The 23,689-nt window shown below is 42.3% G+C and overlaps 1 protein-coding gene across 4 annotated transcripts in view; it reads left to right on the plus strand.

The window, feature by feature from the left end:
- LOC133499037 (TNF receptor-associated factor 2-like) overlaps window positions 1-23,689 on the plus strand; it is a 64,374-nt gene that overhangs the window by 6,232 nt on the left and 34,453 nt on the right. For 2 of the 4 annotated variants that reach the window (XM_061816513.1, XM_061816515.1), the window contains exons 4-7: window positions 9,117-9,278; window positions 9,826-9,942; window positions 19,300-19,374; window positions 19,522-19,596. In XM_061816513.1, coding sequence (XP_061672497.1) covers window positions 9,117-9,278; window positions 9,826-9,942; window positions 19,300-19,374; window positions 19,522-19,596 — 429 coding nt within the window. The remainder of the gene's footprint in view (window positions 1-9,116; window positions 9,279-9,825; window positions 9,943-19,299; window positions 19,375-19,521; window positions 19,597-23,689) is intronic. The other 2 variants (XM_061816514.1, XM_061816516.1) reach the window with 2 other exon arrangements.

The raw sequence follows: 23,689 nt of genomic DNA on the forward strand, positions 1-23,689 counted from the left end.
AACCTGGTGAACGACCACAGGAAACCTTTGACCTCTGTAATTGCAAACAAAGGCTACTGTACCAAATATTAACATTGTTTTTTCTCAGGTGTTCAAATACTTATTTGTAGCTGTGTCACACATATAAATCATTAAAAAAATCATACATCGTGATTTCTGGATTTTTCTTTTTAGATTATCTCTCACAGTGGACATGCACGTCCGATGAAAATTTCATACCCCTTCATGATTTCTAAGTGGGAGAACATGCAATATAGCTGAGTGTTAAAATAGTTATTTTCTTCACTGTATAGAGGAATAAAGTTGATGAGCCACACAATGAAGTCATGGGAAAGAGGAATGGAGGCAAGACTCAGGACAGAAGTAAGTATCGGCGAGCAACAGTATGGTTTCATGCCTAGAAAGAGTACCACATATGCATTATTTGCCATGAGGATGCTAGTGGAAAAGTACAGAGAAGGTCAGAAGGAGCTACATTGTGTCTTTTAGGATCCTCGAGAAAGCCTGTGACAGAGTGTCAAGAGAGGAACTCTAGTACTGCATGGGTAGTTCTGGTGTGGCAGAGAAATATGTTAGAGGACATGTATGATGGCAGCAGAACAATGGTGAGGTGTGCCGTCAGTGTGACAGAAGAATTTAAGGTGGAGGTGGGACTGCATCAGGGATCAGCTCTGAGCCCCTTCCTATTTGCAGTGATCATGGATATTGTGATATGCAGTGAAAGCAGGGAGCAGGTGGAGGAGTAATTAGAAAGATGGAAACATGCACTGGAAAGCAGAGAACTGAAGATTAGCCAGAGTAAAATTGAATATATGTGCATGAATGAGAGGGGTGCAGGGGGAAGAGTGAGGCTACAGGGAAAAGAGATAGCAAGGGTGGATGACTTCAAATGTTTAGGGTCAACAATCCAGAGCAATGGTGAGTGTGGTAAGGAAGAGAAGAAACGGAACCAAGCAGGTTTGAACAGCTGGTGGAAGGTGTCTGGTGCCCCGTAGCTCAGTGGTTAGAGCACTGGTTTGGTAAACCAGGGGTTGTGGGTTAGTATCCCACTGGGGCCTCCACTCCCTGAGAAGGGTTGCGTCAGGAAGGGCATCCGTCGTAAAAATTGTGCCAAACATATATGTGCGTTCATCTGAGATGACACGCTGTGGCGACCCCGAATGGGACAAGCCGAAAGAAACTTACTTTTTAATCCAGAGCAATGGTGAGTGTAGTAAGGAAATGAAGAAACGGAACCAAGCAGGTTTGAACAGCTGGTGGAAGGTGTCTGGTGTGTTATGTGACAAAAGAGTCTCTGCTAGGATGAAGGGAATAGTTTACAAAACAGTGGTGAAGCCGGCCATGATGTATGGATTAGATACGGTGGTACTGAAGAGAAAACAGGAAGCAGAACTGGAGGTGGCAAAAATGAAGATGTTGAGTTTCTCGGAGTTTCTCGCTTGGAATGAGCAGGAAAGATAGGATTAGAAATGAGCTCATTAGAGGGACACCCAATTTTGGATGTTTTGGAGACAAGGTTCGAGAGAGCAGACTTTGATGGTTTGGACATGTCCAGAGGCAAGAGAGTGAGTATAATGTTAGAAGTTGTGATGAGGATGGGGGTGTCAGGCAAAGACAGTTATTGTCTGCTGCAGGGTTTATCAGAGCGTCACAGACGAGCTTGTGCTCAAGTGTGAGCGTTAAATATAACTTTCAGGAAGTAGCTTTAGGGAATAGATCACCCAAAGCTTGTCAGAATGACGGAATGTTGTTTACCAGTGTGATGTCACGCGAGTCAAGGACCTCACCTGGGTCTAGTCAAATGACTTGGACGGCAGGAGAGGAGTCTTGCGGTTGGTTGTACAAGGTGGCCCATTACTGTTACGGCGAGGTGAGAGTGTCACGGAGTTGACTGGGGTTGCAGCGGTACATAGACAGGTCCTTCGCGGAACAACATTTTCTCGTCCCTTATCACGTATCACAGTTGCCGATCAATTAATCTACTGACCTCTCGGCTAGATGTAACTTTAAGAAGGGACAGTCTGTCTTCCATAGTCGCAGAAAGGAAATTGTTTAAAGGGGAAATCCAGTGCTTTGCATGAACCGTGTATCAATAGGTTGTGTAATATGTACCCTATTTTGACAATGTGATGTTAAATCCTCTTACATTTCATAGTGTTTTGAGAACATTTATCAACAATGACGCATTTTCAGGGGCGCTGCCATTTTCGCGAGTCATTTGATCTACGTGGCCATATGTGACGTGTACCGTGTCGCAACGGCTCAATTACATGGGACATCATTACGCCCAACGCTGATTTACGCGCTCAGTCTGGCCATTTGTTCCCAGGTGATGGCCTGAAGAAAGACAAACGGTGGCCCCTATAAGAGAACAAAACTCTTTCCAGAACCGGGAAATGAACTGGGGCCCCCTGTCGGAAACCACATCAGTGGGAAGGCCGCGCAACCTGAATGTTATTTATCATAAGCTTGGCTGTGTGTTTTGCGGAGGGGACTTTAGGTAGCGGAATGAAAGAACCATTTTGGAGAAGCGGTCCACCACTCAGAGAACAGTGGTGTGACGCTGCGAAGCCAGTCACCAGGTCACGAAGTCCAGAGAGATATGTGACCATGGTCGTCGAGGAATGGACAGAGGTCGTAACTCCACTGAGGGGTGTTGCCGGGATGGTTTATTTGCTATGCAAAGAGGACGCACGTTGACGTACTCCCTGATGTCTTTTTTTTATATTTGGCCATCAGAAACGTTACTCTATTACAGGCCGTGTTTTGGCCAGGCCTGGGTGACACACTGTGTGATTGGTATGAGCCCAGTTAATTACTCTTCCCCTTAGTGGGGGAACAGCATATAGCCTGTCATCTGGGCACCCTTCAGGACGGACTGTGAGAGTCCTGTAGTGCGTCTTTGACTTGAGTTTCAGTTTCCCAGGTGAAGAGTGAGATGAAACAAGCTTCCAGTAGGATGGGCGCAGGGTCAGACTTGGTTCTTTCCCCATCATCCACATGAAACAGCGCATCGGGTTTCAGGCTGATAGGTCATCACAAAGCGAAATCGCTTAAAAAAAAAAAAAAAAAAAAAAAGTTCCCACCTAGCTTGCCTGGCATTAAGCCTTTTGGCTGACCTAATATATTCCAAATTTTTGTGGTCTGTTAATACCAAGAACGGAACCTGCACCCCCTCTAACCAATGTCTCCATTCCGACATAGCTGGCTTGACTGCTAGAAGGTCACTGTCTCCGATGTCATAATTTCATTCTGCTGGAGTTAGTTTTTTAGATAAAATGAAGAGGGGTGTAATCTAGCGTCCCTGGGACTTTTCTGTGAGAGAACCGCCCCTATCACTTTATCCAACGCATCAACCTTGTCGACAAACTGCCCATTGGGATCGGGCAAGGTGAGGACCGGAGCTGTGGTAAAGCTGGCTTTGAGCTTAAGGAAGCCTGCCTGACATGCCAGGTTCCAAGCAAAAGAACTGTGGGGTGAGGTTAGTGTATGTAATGGGGGCGCAACAATACTAAAGTTTCAGATGAATTTGTAGTAGAAGTTGCCGAACCCAAGAAACCTCTGCACCCCCTTGCGGGTAGTTGGAGTAGGCCAATGAAGAACGGCCTCGACGTTGCTAGGATCCATGCATGTCTCCCCAAGACAATGCCCAAGACTGATATGGAGGGTTGGTGGAACTCACTTTTCACCCTTGACATACAGGTCGTGACGCAATAACTGTTGTAGCACCGCATGAACACGCTTGACATGGGTTTTTTCGTCTGGGGAGGAAATCAAGATGTCATCTAGGTACTCGGGATCGCAAAAAAACGCTTACTTTCATAATCGGTTTTAACTGAACACCTGTAGCAAAAAAACGGTTAACCGGTTTTAAAATCGGTACCATCGATCGTTAATTTACTCCGCGGTAATGGGGTAGTTTGTATACAATATTGACAAACAAGCTTGATGAATGTGGCTTTCAACAACGCACTTGTGTAAGTTAAATTTTTGTTCTTTTTTTTGTAAAAATGTTTTAATGTTAACTTTCAGAAAGGGCATGAAAGTATACCAACAGGGAACAGCTTGCCAATGTTGGTGGTGATCCGAGGGCGTCCAATTCTTGAGGGGTATTTCCAGCCCACGTCCAACATTCACTGTTTGAAATTTGAATGTTGTTACAGATAATAAATTGATCTCTCATGTTCTGTATTTCTTACAATACAAGTATGTCTAGTACCAGAATACCAGCAGTATATAATCGTAAATTCGTAATAGCACACATACTATTATAAATGATTGCTTAACAAAATTTATCAATCATTTCAACCATCAATAACTTTACCAAAAATAGCCCCAAAAAAATTAACACACATGGCCTCATACATTTAGAACATTTGTATATACTGCGAATACAAAATATTTTGCATGTTACAGTAGCACACTCACCGATCAGCATTGCCCTCCTCGGCATGTCTCATGAGGTGGGGGGAGCGCCGTATAGGAAAAATATACACGGTAGAAAAATTAAAATGTTTGACAAAACAAAGTCAGTTGAAAAATTGTAATGTATGGTACATTAAGTTCTGAAAATTATCATACGGATTATTCTACACAGAACAGTTAACAAACAAAATGAGCTATTTAAGGCTTTCTGGATTTCTTAAAATAGTCTTTAAGAAAGCAGATAACATGTAAGGTTTTCCCTGACAGTCTTGCTCTTGATTTTGTGGCAAACTGTCCTGCGATTGAAAAGGCCCGTTCGGACTGCACGCTGGTCGGCTTAAATGTTAACAAGGCATTAAAGAGACATTCGAGGATAGGACTTCTGGTCAAACTGGATTCGTAAGCCTTGAATTCTTTGGACCTGTCCACTTTGGTGTCCCGTTTTGGCTGGGCAGCCTGGGTCTTCATCTGATGCATGGCAGCCGTATATTCCTGTAACAACCTGGAATATGACACAGGTGACTCATCCTTCACTGCAGAATCGGCACTAACAGCGGCTGTGTCCTCCTGAGATGCGGGGCCCTCTGCGTCGGAGTCAAGTACTTCAGGAAACAGCCTCCTGTACAGGGCCTCGGCACATCTCTTCAAGTTCTGCTTCGAGACTGGGGTTGCAAAGACTGGATCCGTTTTTGCGACGGTGGGGTTGTGTAAATACCGGAGTAGCGCAACTGCCTCGGTCTGACGCCAGCATTTGTACCATTCAAGCAATTGGGCATGAATCTGTATAGAGAGGGGGTTTTTCAATCCGTTCCGTTTTTCCAACAGGAAAACCATTGAGGTTTCTGCTTGAAGTAAGTCCATGTCATCGGCACTTATGACTTTCAAAATCATTTTAACTGGCCGTAGAGTGTCTACAATAGTTTGCAGAATATCCCACTCCCCTTGAGACACAGATTCTGGGACGAGAACAGCCCTCAAAGCATTTGGTATGCAGGATTTTAACAGCACAAATCTTTCCACCATGTAAAACATGCTATTCCATCGGGTTCTACAGTCAAGTAACAGCTTTAATTCTTTCTGAAATTTTGCTTTGACAAAGTCTTGTAACTCATCATTTTTCAATGGCGATTTTCGAAAGATGCGACATTTTTCTGACCTTGTCAATGGTTGCTCCTTACTCAGATACCAACGGCATGTACATCTATACAACTTCTGAATCCCCCTCCCCTTCAGACTCCTCATCAGCATTCCCCTCAGATTCGGAATCAGGGCTATCAGACTCTGGGTCATTGGGTTGTAGAAGTCTGGGTTCGTGTTCATTTACATTGTTCAAAACATCGCAAACAGCAAGGTGCATAGAATGGGCAATGCATTGTCTACGGTCGGGGGTAACCTCACGTCCAAACTTGACCATGACAGCTGCACCGTCCATGGTGCAGCCCACGATGTCCTTCTGGACGTCGAGTCCAAAATCTGACAAATGTTTCCCAACAGTCCGGGCGGCTTTGTTAGCGTCAAGGGATCCGTCTATCTGGACTAATCTAAGGACCAATGTTCGTCCTTGGAATGAACGTTAATATTCATAAAACGCTTGTTTTGAATTGCAGTGTACTCATCCAGCGTGATGGAATACCTATGACCGTTTTGTGTTTTTTTATTGAAATATTTTCATGAGTTCATTTTTGTTGAATACAGCATCGCCTTAACGGTGTCTCTACATGCGGGGGGAGGTTCGTCGAAATTATCTTTTTGAGCCCGAAGATTTCTCAGAATAAATTCAGAATTAGCAATTGCATTCAAGGAGAAGCCGTCCACAGCTGCAAACTTAGACTTTTTCGGTCATGAGCAGCCATAGAGGACGTCACCTACACCCTCGGCAGGATCCTCGAGAGTGCATGGGAGTTAGCCCATCCAGTCGAGATGTGTTTTGTGGACTTGGAGAAGGCGTTCGACCGTGTCCCTCCGTGAGTCCTGTGGGGGGGTTATGGAGTACCGAACCCCCTTATACGAGCTGTTCGGTCCTTTTACGACCGCTGTCAGAGTTTGGTTTGCATTGCCGGCAATAAGTCGGACTTGTTTCCGGTGAGAGTTGGACTCTGCCAAGGCTGCCCTTTGTCACCGATTTTGTTCATAACTTTTGTGCACAGAATTTCTAGGCGCAGCCGAGGCATAGAGGGTGTCCGGTTTGGTGGCCTCAGCATCGCATTTTTGCTCTTTGCAGATGATGTGGTTCTGTTGGCGTCATCAAGCCGTGATCTCCAGCTCTTACTGGAGCGATTTGCAGCCGAGTATGTAGCGGCTCGGATGAGAATCAGGACCTCTAAATCCGAGGCTATCGTCCTGAGTCGGAAAAGGGTGGCGTGCCCTCTCCAGGTCGGGAATAAGATCCTGGCCCAAATATAGGAGTTCAAGTATCTTGGAGTCTTGTTCACGAGTGAAGGAAGAACTGAGGGGGAGATCGACAGACGGATCTGTGCAGCGTCTGCAGTGATACGGACTTTGTATCGGTCCGTTGTGCTAAAGAGGGAGCTAAGTTGATTTGGTCTCACTGCCGAATGTCAGATCGTAATCTTATCAGCACACCGAGTATTGGGACTTGGTCAGTGGTTTTTAAAGAGAATGACTTCAGATATTTATGAAGACCAACTCTGTTTTCTTTACTGCCAAAATAACTACCTCAATTTTTTTGCACTTTAATTGAAGGATATTTTGGTTCATCTCGTTGCTTTAGACACAACAACTTGGAAAAAAATGACAGTCTTTTCCATGGTGTATCCCGCCTCTCAGTTAAAGTCAGATGGAATATGCTTGAAAATAACCCAAAACTCAGATGACAGTAGGTATACAGGGTTCGTACGGGTCAGGGAATTTCTGGAATATCATGGGAAGAAACATTGCCTTTTGTCAGGTCTGGGAAGTCTGGTAAATAAAAAAAAATATTTGGGTTGGGTCAGCGGATGTCATGGGATTTTCAGTCACTGTGACTTTACGGGCGCGATCGCACTCACAAATCTGTACAGTCGAGCATGAAAAATTTGTTACCAGTAGAAATACATAGACATTCTCAGCACACATGAAAACCAGTCCAGTGCGGTGAACCTCAGCCTGACTCGTTTTTTTTTTTTTTTTTTTTTTTTTTTTTTTAATACACAAAACCACATGGTCTCCTGATAGTTTACCTGACTCCGCCCCCCTTTCGGCTCTTAAAGGGGTACACTCATAATTACAAACAGTTAAACAAGCTGCTTGTGTTTACTCTCGATAATAATGGTAAAAGTAAAAAAATAAAAAGTGCTGCTGCTTTAATGAATGTCGGTGTATGTGAATAATAGAAGAAAAAGTGGTGAAACTGGTCGAGATTTTCTCTTTTTTTGAGTAAAAAAAGGTCTGGTCTGAAGCTAAGTATGTGAATAATAAAAGAAAAAGTGGTGAAACTGGACGAGATTTTCTCTTTTTTTGAGTAAAAAAGGTCTGGTAGAAGTCAAAGTACAAAGTACAGGATGAGATGGTGTATAATGTTAAAATTCCATAGAGCGTATAGTGCACAAAAAGCTAATTCTGTATTTTAAATATAGGAGACCTCATAACATTAACCTTAAAACTGGTTGGTAGCATCATTCAGCTTTCAACGTGCATTGCTAAAGATATTCTGCAAGCAATAATTCAATTTTACACCAAGAAAAACAGACTGGGATATCATTGTGGGTTAAAAAAATGAAAAAAGTTGGATGCAGCATTTCAAATTTACAGTTTATAGTTGGCTTGGTTTGGTCAGCAGTGTATTTTTCCGTTTGTTGATATTTTAATTGTAAGTTTGCAAAAACACAAAATTGTTCTTAAAAATGTTCTGATGGGAATGTAAATGCTGTCATCTGAATATTTGAATGAGCCACGTAACTTCAATGGATGACACTGATCTGACCACAGTGCATACTTGTGATGTTGCTCATGGTGGTCAAAGGGGGAGCTCACGGCCCAAGTGTGTTAGCTCAGACACGTAAAAAATTAGAGGGAACATTGGTTTTAGGCAAGTTTGAAGCCCAAGGCTTGCTTGCATAAAGCCTTCATAACTGAAGAGTACGCTTACCTTACAACACAGCAGATAAGAAACCCTTTACGAGCGTGCTTTACTGCCACGTTATAGTGATAGGATAAGCAAACTCAAAGGCGAATGGCTTTGTAAAAGCATGCCCATGTCCCTGGTGATTACACGCAAAGCCAATGAGCTCCTTATTAACAATACTTTTATACACTTGTAATTATAGTTTATATTTTTAATAACCATACATTTCACAGTCATTATGATGCACCTACTACATTGTTAAGCTTTGCCACTTATTATTTAAGTGGCAACAGATGATCATATAGCTGAAATATTGTTGTCTACCACAACCAGTCAGTTCAATATTAGTCATGGAATTTTGTATTGAGTAGCTGTAAAGTCATGGAAAATTCATGGAATTTTGATTCTCTGGAAGTGTACAAACCCTGGGTATTGAAAAGTGATGGATAAGTACATGTAAAAAAATATACTAGCAGAAATAAGATACTGGAGTAAACATCACGTTTTAATATTTCTTTTTTACCCGCATTCTCATCATTCGACTGCAGGTCAAAGCGTCAAAAGGAATCGTAACATTTCAAATAATGCCTGTTGATTGACTTCAAATTATTGTTGCTGTTCCCTGCAGGCTACCCATGAGGTCCACTGTGATTTTACCATCATCTTGTGCCCTTCCTGCAAAGAGTTGATGAGAGCTAATGAACAGGAACGCCACGATGAGCGAGAATGTCCAGAGAGGACACTCAACTGCAAATACTGTAAAGAAGCATTCCTTTTAAAGAACATCAAGGTGAGATGTTCTACCACTCTACCACAATGCCATTAACAAAGTATCCAAATCAACATTCTTTATTCACAAATAGTTGATCAATACAAGTTTTGGCAGAGGCTGTCTTATCAAGCTTATGAAAATAGGAGAAAAGGAAAAAAAACAGCAATGGCTAAATGGCTACTTAAAATAATTTTCAACTGACATGACACCGAAATACTTGGTGAAGTTGGACAAAACTACCTCGCAAAGCTAGAACAAAAAGATGTGATTCCGGCTACTTCACATTACTTTCCAGGGGAAAGTCTTCTTCTCTCTGGGATGTCCTTTCAGAGAAATTATGACAAGAACACAAATAAGGAGGTAAAACAAACATACTGGACTTCACAATGTATGCCAAAGTGAAAAAAATTGTGTTTCTTTTTTTTTTGCAAGCACAAAGCTCGCTGGTGTGTTTGTCAATATGGAAAACCGGTCAGATGGGCATACTGACGTTAACAAGAATATGTCCTTTGACATCCACCTGGTTGATGTGACAATTTGGTGACTGAGGGCTCTATTTTCATAGACATCGCAGCTGCGCTTCAGCGCTAAAAGTGAGTCTCGTGCAAGCCCAAGATTTGTGCCACCAATGCACCATGTCGATGCAGCAAGTGTGTGCCCTTGTAGATGCACGAGATGGAGGGTGAGTTTGGTGTCAGAAAGTCTCTTTAAACTTACACTTACTCGGACCACACCTGATGTTTAATAAAGGAAATCAATGGGAAAGCGGGTGTAACATTTTGGTTCTCCTGGAACCGTTCAAATTTAAAAAATTCGGTTCCCAGTTTTTATCTGTAGTCCTCCAGTGGCAAAGAAGAAGTGGCGTAAACCTACAAAGAATGCTCATAAAGACGTGCTTGTCCCCTAAATAAATAAAGTAATATTGTGTAAAGGAGGCCTTCACGTTCTGGATCGTCACCCTATACAATGTGGAGCTTTAGCCAAGTCATCTGTCAATTGGGTGAGTGAAACGATAAAATACAGCAATGCCAACATTGAGACAACTCACAAGATAAATGGTTGTTTGCAGTTTTGCAATGTTGTTTAGTGTTTATTTTAGTCTTTAAGCAGCAAAGTTTTTTTTTACCCAACCCCCTAAAAGAATTGGCATGGAAATAAGGAACTGGAATTGTTAAAATTTAAATTATGCCCAGCTGTAATCATCATAATTATTATATTTTACGTACTGGCCGGCTGCTATGGGTTTTGTGGAGTAGGGTTCATGGTAGAAATAATCGGGGCGCATATACAGTGCCGTAAAATGTATTTGCCCCCTCCTGATTTCTGTTTTTTTTTCACATCTATCACACAATGTTTTCAAATCATAAAAGCAATTTTAATATAAGTCAGCGACAACGCAAGAAAATAAAAAAGCAGAAATAACTAAAATCAACCATTTGCAATAATTGATGAGGCTTTCACATTGCTGTGGAGGAATTTTGTCCCATTCTTCTTTGCAGAATTGTTTCAACTCCACTTCATTGGAGTGTTTTCTAGCATGAACTGCCTGTTTAAGGTCATACCACAGCATCTCAATTGGATTTAAATCCAGACTTTAACTTAACCACTCCTTCTTCTTCTTCTTTTAATTTTGGCTTGTCCCGTTAGGGGTTGTCACAACACGTCATCTTTTTCCATCTAAGCCTATCTCTTGCATCTTCCTCTTGAACAACCACTGCCCTCATGTCTTCTCTCACAACATCCATCACCCTTCTCTTTGGTCTTCCTCTTGCTCTTTTGCCTCACAGCTCCATCATCAGCACCCTTCTACCAATATACTCACTCTTTCACCTCTGGACATGTCCAAACCATCAAAGTCTGCTCTCTCTAACCTTGTCTCCAAAACATCCAACTTTGGCTGTCCCTCTAATGAGCTCATTACTAATCCTATCCAACCTGCTCACTCCTAGCGAGAGAGAGAGAGAACCTCAACATCTTCATTTCTGCCACCTCCAGCTCTTTTTCTTGTCTCTTTAGTGCCACTTTCTCTCATCCATACATCATGGCTGGCCTTACCACTGTTTTCTAAACCTTTCCCTTCATCCTAGCACTATTCTGTAATAACACACCACACACCTTCCACGAGCTGTTCCAACCTGCTTGTACATGTTTGTCCACTTCCTTACAACACTAACCATTGCTCTGTATTGTTGACCCCAAGTATTTGTAGTCATCTGCCCTGTTATTTCTTCTCCCTGGACCCTCACTCTTCCCCATCCAACCCTCTCATTCACACACATATCTTCTTCTTCTTCTTCTCCTTTCGGCCTATCCCATTAGGAGTCGCCACAGCGTGGCATCTTTTTCCATCTAAGCCTATCTTGTGTATCTTCTTCTTTAACACCCACTGTCCTCATGTCCTCTCTCACAACATCCATCAACCTTTTCTTTGGTCTTCCTCTCGCTCTTTTCCCTGGCAGCTCCATCGTCAGCACCCTTCTACCAATATACTCAGTCTTTCGCCTCTGAATATGTGGAAACGATCAAAGTCTGCTCTCTCACCTTGTCTCCAAAACATCCAACTTTGGCTGTCCCTCTAATGAGCTCATTTCTAATCCTATCCAACCTGTTCAATCCAAGCGAGAACCTCAGGATCTTCATTTCTGCCACCTCAAGTTCTGCTTCCTGTTGTTTCTTCAGTGCCACTGTCTCTAATCCGTACATCATGGCTGGCCTCACCACTATTTTATAAACTTTGCCCTTCATCCTAGTGGAGACTTTTCTGTCCCATAGAACACCAGACACCTTCCGCCAACTGTTCCACCCCACTTGGAGTACCACAGTTCCTTTCTTGGTATTCTGTCATAGGCTTTCTCCAGGTCTACAAAGACACAATGTAGCTCCTTCTGACCTTCTCTCCTTTTCCACGAGCATCCTCAAGGCAAGTAATGCATCTGTGGTACTCTTTCTCGGCATGAAACCATACGCTTGCTCGCAGATACTTACTTCTGTGCTGAGTCTAGCCTCCACGACTCTCTCTCATAACTTCATAATGTGGCTCGTCATCTTTATTCCTCTATAGTTTCCACAGCTCTGAACATCGCCTTCGTTCTTAAAAATGGGGACAAGCACACTTTTCCGCCATTCTTCTGGCATATTCTCTCCTGCTAGTTTTCAATTGAATAAGTTGGTCAAAAACTCACAGCCACCTCTCCAAATTGCTTCCATACCTCCACTGGTATGTCATCAGGACCAACTGTCTTTCCATTTTTCGTTCTGTTCAGTGCCTTTCTAACTTCCTCCCTACTAATCATTGCAGCTTCCTGGTCATTCACGCTTGCCTCTTTGACTCTACCTTCTCTTCCATTCGCTTCATTCATTAACTTCTCAAAGTACTTTTTCCATCTACTTAGTACACTACTGGCACCAGTCAGCATATTTCCGTCGCTATCCTTAATCACCTTTACTTGCTGTACATCCTTCCTATCGCTATTCCTCTGTATGGCCAACCTGTAGAGATCCTTTTCTCCCTCTTTTGTATCCAACCTGGTGTACATGCCGTTATGTCTCTTGTTTAGCCTTCTCCACCTCTACTTTTGCCCTACGTCGCAACTCAATATATTCCTTCCTCCTCTCCTCCGTCCTCTCCTACACACCACCATCCTATGCTGTCGAGCAACACTCTCTCCCACCACAACGTTACAATCAGTAACCTCTTTCAGATTACATTGTCTACACAAAATATAATCCACCTGCGTGCTCCTACCTCCACTGTTGTTGGTCACTGTATGTTCCTGTCTCTTCTAGAAAGAAGTGTTCACCACTCCCAATTCCATCCTTTTTGCGAAGTCCACCACCCTCTGACCCTCAAAGTTCCTTTGCTGAATGCCGTACTTACCCATCACTTCTTCATCACCCCTGTTTCCTTTGCCAACATGTCCATTGAAATCTGCACCAATCATAACTCGCTCTCTCTCTGGGATGCTCAGGACAGCTTCATCTAGTTCCTTCCAAAATTTCTCTTTCAACTCAAGATCACATCCTACTTGTGGGGCATAGCCGCTAATCACATTATACACAATACCCTCAATTTCAAATTTCATCACTTGATCTGATACTCTTTTCACCTCCAAGACATTCTTAGCCAGCTCTTCTTTTAAAATAACCCTACTCCATTTCTCTTCCCATCTACTCCATGGTAAAAGAATTCAAACCGTGCTCCTAAGCTTCTAGCCTTCCTCCCTTTCCACTTACTCTCTTGGATGCACTGGATGCACAAAAAATCAACCTTTCTCCTAAACATCATGTCAAATAACTCCTGAGGTTTTCCTGTCATAGTCCCAACATCCAAAGTCACAACACACAGTTGTAGGGACTGTGCATGCCGACTAAGTCGTTTTCCTCCTCTTTTTTGTCTTCGACCTACATTACCTGAATTTCTACCTACGCCTTGCAAATTAACAGTGCCAGGGGCGGGCGTAGTTCGCCCCGGCCACGACCTATCAGTTATGGAAGTCATTTGATGAACGCTCATATATGTATGGAACAGGTTTACGCAGGATGCCCTTCCTACCACTACCCACTGCATTTATCCGGGCTTGGGACCGGCCGACAAATAGCATAATAATGTGCTGCCCAAAGGTCTGGCCAACCTGTAGAGGTCCTTTTCTGCTTCTTTCATGTCCATCCGGGTGTACATGTCTTCATATGCCTCTTGCTTAGCCTTTGCCACCTCTACCTTTGCCCGTCGTCGTATCTCTATGTATTCCTTTCGCCTCTCCCCAGTCTTCTCATTGTCGGCCGAGCAGCTTCAACATGAACAAATACAGGTCGTATTTGGGTACTAACATAAGACTTGTTAACTTTGAATACGTCCTCACTTCCCTTGTTCTACCTGTTGTTTAGGTCGTACACGTTATGAAGTTAAACACGTTCGATGCTTCTTCAACACCACTGTTTGATCGCAAATGCTAATTGTTGTTAGCGAGCTAAGCTAAGGCGGTCTCTGCCTTATAGGCACGTTTAAATTGGTATAAGTAAGTAAGTAAGTACTCACTGTCCTCATTGTAAACGAAACAGGTTTTGCAGGTCGTGTAGGTACTCACTCTTGAATGGTTACCTCCTCAGCAAATATTGTATTACAAACGTTGCTTGATCTTTCCGGAGCTAGGTTAGGCTAGGCTAGACTGTGCAGCTTCAACACAAACGCAATTTGCTTCATTCACACACATATTCTGTTTTATTTCAGCTAATCTTCATTACTCTCCATTCCAGTGCATGTGTCCATCTTTCTTATTGTTCCTCCACCTGGTCCCTGCTTTCACTGCAGATCACAATGTCATCTGCGAACTTCATGGTCCATGGGGATTCTAGTCAAACATAATCTGTCATCCTATTTCTGTATTTTGGGGTTCCACCACCAGGTTTCATTCTCCCCTTTCCTACCAGAAGACACACCAAGTACTCTCCTGCCTGTCCCTCTGATCACCTTGGCTGTTGTAGTCCAGTCTTCCGGGAGCTCCTCCTGTCCAACCAGAGCCTATCTCACCTCTTTCCTGAAGGCCGCACAACATTCTTTCTCAGCTTCTCACCCACTGCCAGAGTTATCCTACACACCACCATCCTATGCTGTCAAGCAACACTGTCCCTTACGACTACCTTAAAGTCATTAACCTCCAGATTACATCGTCTGCACAAAATGTAATCCACTTGCATGGTTCTTCCTCCGCTCTTGCAGGTCACCCTATCTTCCTGCCTCTTTTGGAAGAAAGTGTTCACTACAGTCAGTTCTATCCTTTTTGCGAATTCCACCACCATCCGTCCCTCAAAGTACCTTTCCTGGATGCCTTACTTACTCATCACTTCTTCATTGCCCCTGTTTTCCTTTACCAACATGTCACAAAGCCCGCCCCTAAATTTATAGCCTTACTACCTTTCCACCCGCTCTCTTGGATGCACATTATATCAGCCTTTATCCTAATCATCATGTCAACCAAGTCCTGAGCTTTTCCCTTCTCTAGTCCCAACATTCACAGTCACTACACTCAGTTGTAGGCTCTTTCGATTCATCATGTTCTGATGATGAATCCTCTTCTGCAGACGAATCCGCTTTTCTCCTCTTCTTTATCTTCGACCCACTGTAGCTGAATTTCCACGGATGCCATGCTGGTTAACGGTGCTGGGGGCAGGCATTGTTAACCCGGGCCACGACCAATCCGGTATGGGATTCTTTTGGCCACTCCAAAATCTCAATTCTTATGTTTTGTTTTTGAGCCATTCAGAAGTGGACTTGCTGATGTGTTTTGAATCACTGCATGATCCTAGAACTTTTGAGGGCACGGACTCATGGCCGGATGTTCTCCTTTGGGATCAAATTCCGAATCAGAATTATGATACACTGCAGAATTCATTGTTCATCAAGCACAGCAAGTTGTCCTGGTACTAAGGTAGCAAAGCAACTCCAGACAATCACACTGCCACCACCAAGCTTCACTGTTGGCATAATGTTCTTTTTATTAAATGCAGTGCCATTTTATGACGGATGTAATGGGTTGCACACCTTCCGAAAAGTTTGACTCGTCAGTCCACATACTGTTTCTCCAAAAGTCTTAAGGATCATCAAGCTGTTTTTTTTGCAAATGTAAAATGAACCTTTATATTCTTTCCTGACAGCAAGGGTTTTCGCCTAGGAACTTTCCCTTGGATGCCATATTTGGCCAGTGTCTTTTTTTATAGAAGTATCATGAACACTGACTTTAACTGAGGCCAGCAAGGCCTGCAGTTGTTTGGGTTTTCTGGGTTCTTTTGTGACCTCCAGGATGAGTCATCCTCGCACTCTTTGAATAATTTTAGTTGGTCGTCCAATCCTAGGAAGGTTTGCCTCTGTTCCCAGTTTTTCCTCCATTTGTGGATAATGACTCTAACAGTGGTCCACTGGAACCCCAAAGCCATGGAAATGGCTTTGTCTTGTTTTTTCCAGACTGATGGATTTCACTCACTTTTTTTTCTCATTCCTTCTTGAATTTCTTCTGATCATTGCTTGAGGTCTTGTTGCCTACTTCACATTGTCTGACAGCCTCTATTTAAGCCATTTCTTGATTCAACAATTTTGGTCGTAATCAGGTTTGTGTGTGGCTTGTGAAATTTAACTCACCTTTCCCTAATTTCTGGTTTGTCACAGTGACTTAATTTTTTCACAGAGGGTCAGAAATGTTTGGATTTATTTGTGCTTTAATAAATTGAATCGTTATTATTTGATAACTTTGTGTGTGATAGCTATTGAAGTGTGTCTTCTGCTCATATTTAGTCATGACTTTATAACTCCCTCATACCCTCAGTCAAACACTGTATTGTAATCAGATGCCAACTCATCAGTTAACCTTTCTAAACTGTTACTGGAGACCAGGACATAAGAATGTGCCAGTTATTACCAGCAAGAATGAGTTTGTCATTATGATGCAGTTATTTTGTGATCCTCTTTATTTTATGATGCGGATCTCTTGTGATGCTCTTTATTTTCCTTTCATACTTTTGTGATGCGGACCCTTCTGATCGTATAAGAATGCATAAGAATATCTTCGCACTTGTGATCTGCTACAGCCATTGTCCAACTCATTTGTGCCCAAAATATTCTGTAAGTAAAAGCTTCGAAGAAACTGTTCATTGTCTCCAGCCTGTGTTTGGATAACCAACATTCTCACAACCCGAAATTAAACGAACTGGCGGAGGAAAAAGCGTCCTCCAACACTATGCAAAAATGGAATTCAGGATGGGGGAAAATAAATTTTCACCGCACTGTAGACAAATTATATCTCCTTAAGGAATAGATATTTAGGGGGTATTTCGCCAACATTCAATCCTCCAATCACACACGGCTGATTCCTTTTCCACATACCGTATAGAGATGTTTCCGTTCAAGACTATTTGAGTATGAAAGAACTCAATTTAAATTGGAAAGGTTTGATCTCAACACTGATGTCTCATTTTGATGTGCTTCGTGTACAGCGGTCAACGAAATTACCAAAACCACTTTGTGCTTTTCACAAAAATAGTGCCTTGTAAGTCGGTCTCAACTTAGACCTTCTTGGATGTTGTTTAGGCATGTTCTCCACATACCCGCGTGAGTGTTCTCTGGGTTCTCTGGTTTTCTCCTACATTCCAAAAACTTGCATGGTAGATTAGTTGACGCCTCTAGATTAAATCCATAAATGTGAATGTGATTGTCATTGGTTGTCTATTTATATGTGCCCTGTGATTGGCTGCTGACAAGTCCAGCGTGTAACCGTCCTTTCACTCAGAGTTAGCTGAGATAGGCTTCATCATGGCTGTGACTTTAGTGAGGATAGGCGGTTAAGAAAATGCATGGATGGAGTTAGGCCAAGCAAGTTGAAGAGTTGATTTTGTCTGAAACAAGTCCTCCTGAGGGGCATCCGTTCTTATCTTTATATAAAGTCCCACTGACATCCTTTATACATTGGAAAACAGATATTAATAAAACAACATATATTATTCACTTCAATGTCTGTACGAAAAAATAAATATGAGCGGAGAGCGTGTCATTCATGCGCAAAGTTGCGGATGTCTCACTCGACATCCAAGTGGTAGCCATATTGCCTGCTACGTCATTTACATCTGTCACACAGGTACAGTTGCCATTGAGAAGACGCTGTGCCACATGCTATGGGAGATGAACAACAGAGATTTTCGGATTTTTCCGATGCCCCTTCTGACATGGAAGTTGTTTTCGAAGAAGAGAACATCTCACAATTGAGTGACGTGACCCAGGCAACATTACCCTATCATTTTTAGACATATTTAGATGATATGCGGATCACTTCTAATTAACAACAGACTCCCCGACAATATGTGACAGTATATAGCGTACTCGGGCGGAAGCAACGACAACGCCGCGATGAACCACCGCGGCCCGGCTGCAAGTGTTGCCGTTGCTCGCTGAAAGAAGGATTATGTTGTCCCACGCCCCAAACAATTTTTTTTTTTAATAGCTGTAGACACACCTATCTGTCATTTGGAACCCATGAATCTCTTGTCCTTTGCACCTGTGCAATCCATTTTTCACGACGAACCGGGTCTTTTGGAGAAGTGTGAAGAGTAAATCCATCTTCCCGAGTGTTCGAGCAATATCCAGCAATACAACGAGCTGGTATTTTGGCTAACACGAAGGAACAAAGAGCTACCTTCCCGCAGGTAAAACTAGTATAAACACACAAACCCGCCTGAGTGGGCGTTTGCAAATAATGTCACTTACTGCTTCTTCTCCAAAACAAATCCCTCAAAAGGATTTTCATGGTGGGAGTTACAAAACACCATATACGTCAAAATCATGTTGTGTGGTGAAAAAACGGATGGTTCCATTCCAACTGACTTTTTTTTAAAAATTAAAAACATAATACAAATCATGCTTTTGATGTTAGTTGGGCTTTAAGGTAACATAATATTTTGGGTGCAACAGTCGTTCCCATAGCCTGTGTTTACCGAGGTATAGTGGCTAGCATGATGCGCTGCTTTCAGGGAAAATGATGCTTCCAATCAAAATTTAGATCAGACTACAAAATGTTAAGGGCATTCATAATTCAAGGAAAAAACAGTATTTGTATTCTTCACAAAGTCTTTTTACTTCCCACTTTTCATCCATCCATCCAAGCATCCATCCATTTTCTTAGAGTCAATGGACAGGAGGCAGGGTACACCTTAAACTGGTTGCCAGCCAATCACAGGGCACATTTAGACTAACAGCCACACTCACAATCACATCTAGGGTCAATTTAGAGTGTCCAATTAATTTTGGCATGTTTTTGGGATGTGGGAGGAAACCGGAGTGCCCGGAGAAAACCCACGCAGGCACGGGGAGAACATGAAAACTCCACACAGGCGGGTCTGGGATTGAACCCGGGACCTCAGAACTGTGAGGCCAATGCTTTCCAGCTTACTACTTTTTAAAAATGTTTCTTTGTACTATAGTTGATGAAACTACAGTAATAATATAATTTGGAATATATTTTGCTTCTGATTTAATGGCTCTTTTGTAATTTTTTTGTAGGCCCATGATGAAATTTGCCCGAAGTATCCAATGATCTGTGAAGGTTGTGCAAAGAAAAAGATACCCAGAGAAAAGGTATCCTAAATACAGTCTTGAAGTGATTTCTTTTTGTTTGTTTGTTAAATGCACGATTCTCTTCTCATTTACGCTCATATAGCAGGAGATATAACTCGACTAAGTAATCTGTCGATGATTAGCTTCTTTAATTTTTTTGTTTTGCAGTATGTGGACCATATTAAGTTCTGCAGTAAATTTAAAGCACCATGCAGATTTCATGTTGTTGGCTGCGATACGTCTGTAAGTAGACATTTTCATCATAATTTGCTGTGTGACACTCGCTAATATAATAATTGCAGAATCATTTGTCGTATGAACTAATTAATAATACATCATATTAACACACTAGTGGCATGGTCACAACAGAAGTTTGTTGGTTTAGGTAGAGAATCCCAGACTTCCCTCTTCCCTGCCACTTCATCCAGCTCTTCTTGGGGGACCCGGAGGTGTTCCCTGGCGAGGTGGAAGACCTAGTTTCTCCAGCGTGTCCTGGGTGCCGGGAACACCTCACCAGGGAAGCGTCCAGGAGGCATCTCAATCAGATGTTTAGCCACTTAATCTGGCTCCTCTTGATGCGGAGGAGCAGCTGCTTGATTCTGAACCCCTGCCAAATGACAAGGCATCTCACACTAAGGGAAAACCCGGACACCCTCCTGTGTCAACTCATTTCACTTAGTTGTATTTACAATCTTTCATGATCTTTTGGTCATGAGCCAAATTGCATGACAATAGTTCTGACTTGGAGAGGCCATTCCACCCTATTTCGACTAAGTATCATGGTCTCAGATTTGGAGGTACTGATTCTCCTCCCCACTGCTTTCACAGACGGGCGCAAATCGCTCCAGCGAGTTGCAGATCGCAGCTTGATTAAATCATGACAACCACATCATCTGCAAAATAGCATAAATATACTGGATTTTTATACTGGAGGAGGGCCTTTTCGCATCTTAGTGTAGAGTAGTTTCAGGTAAGGGTGGATGTGTGGAGGAGCTTGGCGTGGTGTGGCCTGGAATCCAATGTTGACAATAGTCTTCACCCAATCCATCAGACCAAACATTGCATTCAGCCAAGGAAAGAGGGAGTCAACATCTACTGCGGATTGTTTGGTTGTCTTATTCATAGAGGAGGAATTCTGAGGTGGGGACGTCTCCCATGGGGCAGGAAAAGGTGTGGGAGATTTAAAGTGCTGGCTCATTCCGTTTGTCATATTCTCCGCCGATTGTTTGGATGACCCAAATGAGTTTTTCTGCACATTGTCTCAGCTTATCTCTTATTCCTCCAATTGTTTGGGAACAACTCCATCCTATCATCCTTGATTTTTATGACTGTTTTCTTTTCAGGGCCGTGAATGATGTACACTGTAAAAAAATGTGGAAGCCAATAACTTAACTAATTTTCTCTTTAGACAGAAGCGATCTGCTTTGTAAAGATATCTACCTCCCAAAAAGCTCAGATGTTGTCAATGTAACATACGGATAGTGCAGTACACGCTTCGCTTAATCGCTTATTCAATTGACGGAACCTTGAGAAATGTTCATCTCCAAATTCTACATGTGTGAGAAGTCCGCTTATATACACTGATGCATCCAAACATTGCACTTTTGTTTGGAGATCAATGAAATCCCGCTTCAGTACATCTGATTGCAGCTTGAGAACATCCAGGACCCCTGTGTGTATAATGACAGATTTCACAGTTGGGTGCTGATCAGTGATCACCAGCATTTTTGGGAGATATCAGATGCCTTGTTATTAGTAAAAAACAGTACTAATTCTCACTACAAAAGCGTTTCACATTCTTGACGGCTCCATCACCAAACATTAACTTTTGGAGTCCCTCTTTTTCATTGGATGATTTAATTTCATACCTTTCAGTGGTGATGGGGCATGCGCATTCTTGGCCAGGGTCTTGTAAAAGTGGCTCATTTCTATTTGTAAGTCTGATATAAATCTTTTTCATTGACTCACATTCATTTTTCTAGCTGTACGCTGTAACGACATTCCATGGCCGCTCACTTGTGGTTGAGGCAGCCTTCAATGCAGGCCAGCCGGATTCCCCTATAATCTGCTGGTATTGTTGTGTCCTCCCTTTTAGATTTCTGCCAGGTTTACCAATCAGACATTCATTAAACAGGACAAAAAGGACGCAAACACACCAGTTCAAGTTTGACAGCTCGCGAGGAGAGAGGAGAACCGTCTTTTACAATTCACCACTGTACTCTTTGATTATCCTCTCCTCAACACCTCTATTTATTTGGTTTCAAAACTCCCCTTATTTACATGGATGTTACAAAAAGGAGACGGGGGAGTAAAACATAGTTGGAAACAAAGTGTACTTCTTTGTTCATGTGTGTTTGTGTGCATGTGTGTGGAAGATTGCTGAGTACATGTGTGGTCATCATTTCTTTAACAGACAACAGGTGCGCCTGGTTCTAACAGTTCTGATGATTAGATGTTCTTGTTGTGTTCCTGTTAAGCGGCTGCTACGTTATCTAAAGCAGAGTAAAGCATTTCTTTATTGGAAGCAGATGTATGATAATTATATTCACAATTATTCATACATTTGCTGCCACGTTATCTAGAGCAGAGCAAAACATTCTTCATTGCAGGAAGAAACAGTTACTTAATTGGAGCAGAGCAAAGCATTATTCAGTGCAGGCAGGAACAGTTACTTAATTGGAGCAGAGCAAAGCATTCTTCATTGCAGGCAGGAACCGTTACTTAATTAGAGCAGAGAAAAGCATTCTTCATTGCAGGCAGGAGCAGTTTTTAAATTATATTTACAATTATTCCTACATTTGCGGCACGGTGGAACAGCTGGTAAAGTGTTGGCCTCACAGATCTGAGGTTCCAGGTTCAATTCCGGACCCGCCTGTGTGGTGTTTGCATGTTCTCCCCATCCCTGCGTGGGTTTACTCGGGCACTCCGGTTCCTCCCACATCCCCCTCTTTATCTTATGTGTGGTAGTTATAGTTGACTGAGTATAATTATTGGTTCTGTTATTTGTTTTTGTCAGCTGTACAGGTGCCCAAGGTACCATATGAACAAAAACATAATTACAGCTGTCAACCTTGTAGCCAAACATGCTATAATTTATTTTGCCATTTTGAAGTCATGTCGACTAAGTCACCCCTAAATGAGTCAGGTGTCTTTTAAATATTTACCAGCCTTCGGGTATTTTCAGGTACTATAAATCTTCACCCACCTTATGCTGGACTTGTCTCAGCTTCCCCTTTGGGTGACTCAGCTGAGATGATCTTTTTACAGTGTGTAAGGTGTATCCATGTGTTTCTCTCTGCTATTTTCACTGCTGTTGGTGTAGTCAGCAATACTTGAAACTGGCCTTCCCACTTTGGATTGTGCCAGTGCTGCTTCCTTATGCTGTGTGTCAGCACCCAGTCGCTTGGCACCACCAGTTGTTGATCCTGTTGGGAAGTAATATCACCTTCTGGTAATTTAAGTTCACTTCTTTCTTCTAATGTTTTTCTCATGTACTCTGCTAAATTTGCCTTGTCATCTATCTCCCATTGTGCTGAAAATATCAGTAAATTGTATGGTCTCCGAAACAGTTTCAAATGGAGTGAGATCTGTCATGGTTGTAATGTTGATGTATAGTTTCACTAGATCTATACATTGTGTCCATGGTCCGTGTGTTTCTTCCATGCATTTCTTCAGTTTTTCTACCAATCCTTCATGTTGTGGATGGTAAGAACAGTGGCGTTTCAAGTTAATAAGGAACATGCTTCCTATTATGTCGACCACTTTGTTTACAAAGTGTGTTCCATTATCACTATATATGGTCTCTGGGATACCAAATTGTGGTATATCTTTACAAAATGCTTTAGCTACTGCTAACGCGTCAGGTTGTTTGGCTCGGAATACTTCTACCTATTTTATAAAAGCATCATTGATGACTAAACAGTATTGTTTTCACTCACTTTATTTTAGTTCAATGAAATCCATGTGTATTCTTTGAAATGGATATGTAGCCTGAGGAAACTGACCACGTTTTGGATGCACATTCCCTTATGGATTATGTTGAGCACAGGTAAAACAAACATTTTTTTTTGCATAAAAGTTAAATCCATAGGTCATGTAATGCCTTTGTACCAGGGCTACCATTCCCATGAGACTTCCCATGGCTCAATATTGCCGCCCACTTAAAAAGATTTTTTTTAGTAGAATGGGTTTTGTATCTGTGCTGACATAAATCCAATTTTGTAATGTCAACCTTTATTTTTCTACATATTTAATTCTGCTGATAAGCTTTGTCGTTGCATTTTGTGTAACACGTCATTTGAAAGTATGTCTTCATTTGTTACATGGTCACCTTATC

This window comes from Syngnathoides biaculeatus, chromosome 4 (assembly GCF_019802595.1).
Source record: "Syngnathoides biaculeatus isolate LvHL_M chromosome 4, ASM1980259v1, whole genome shotgun sequence".
Taxonomy (NCBI): domain Eukaryota; kingdom Metazoa; phylum Chordata; class Actinopteri; order Syngnathiformes; family Syngnathidae; genus Syngnathoides; species Syngnathoides biaculeatus.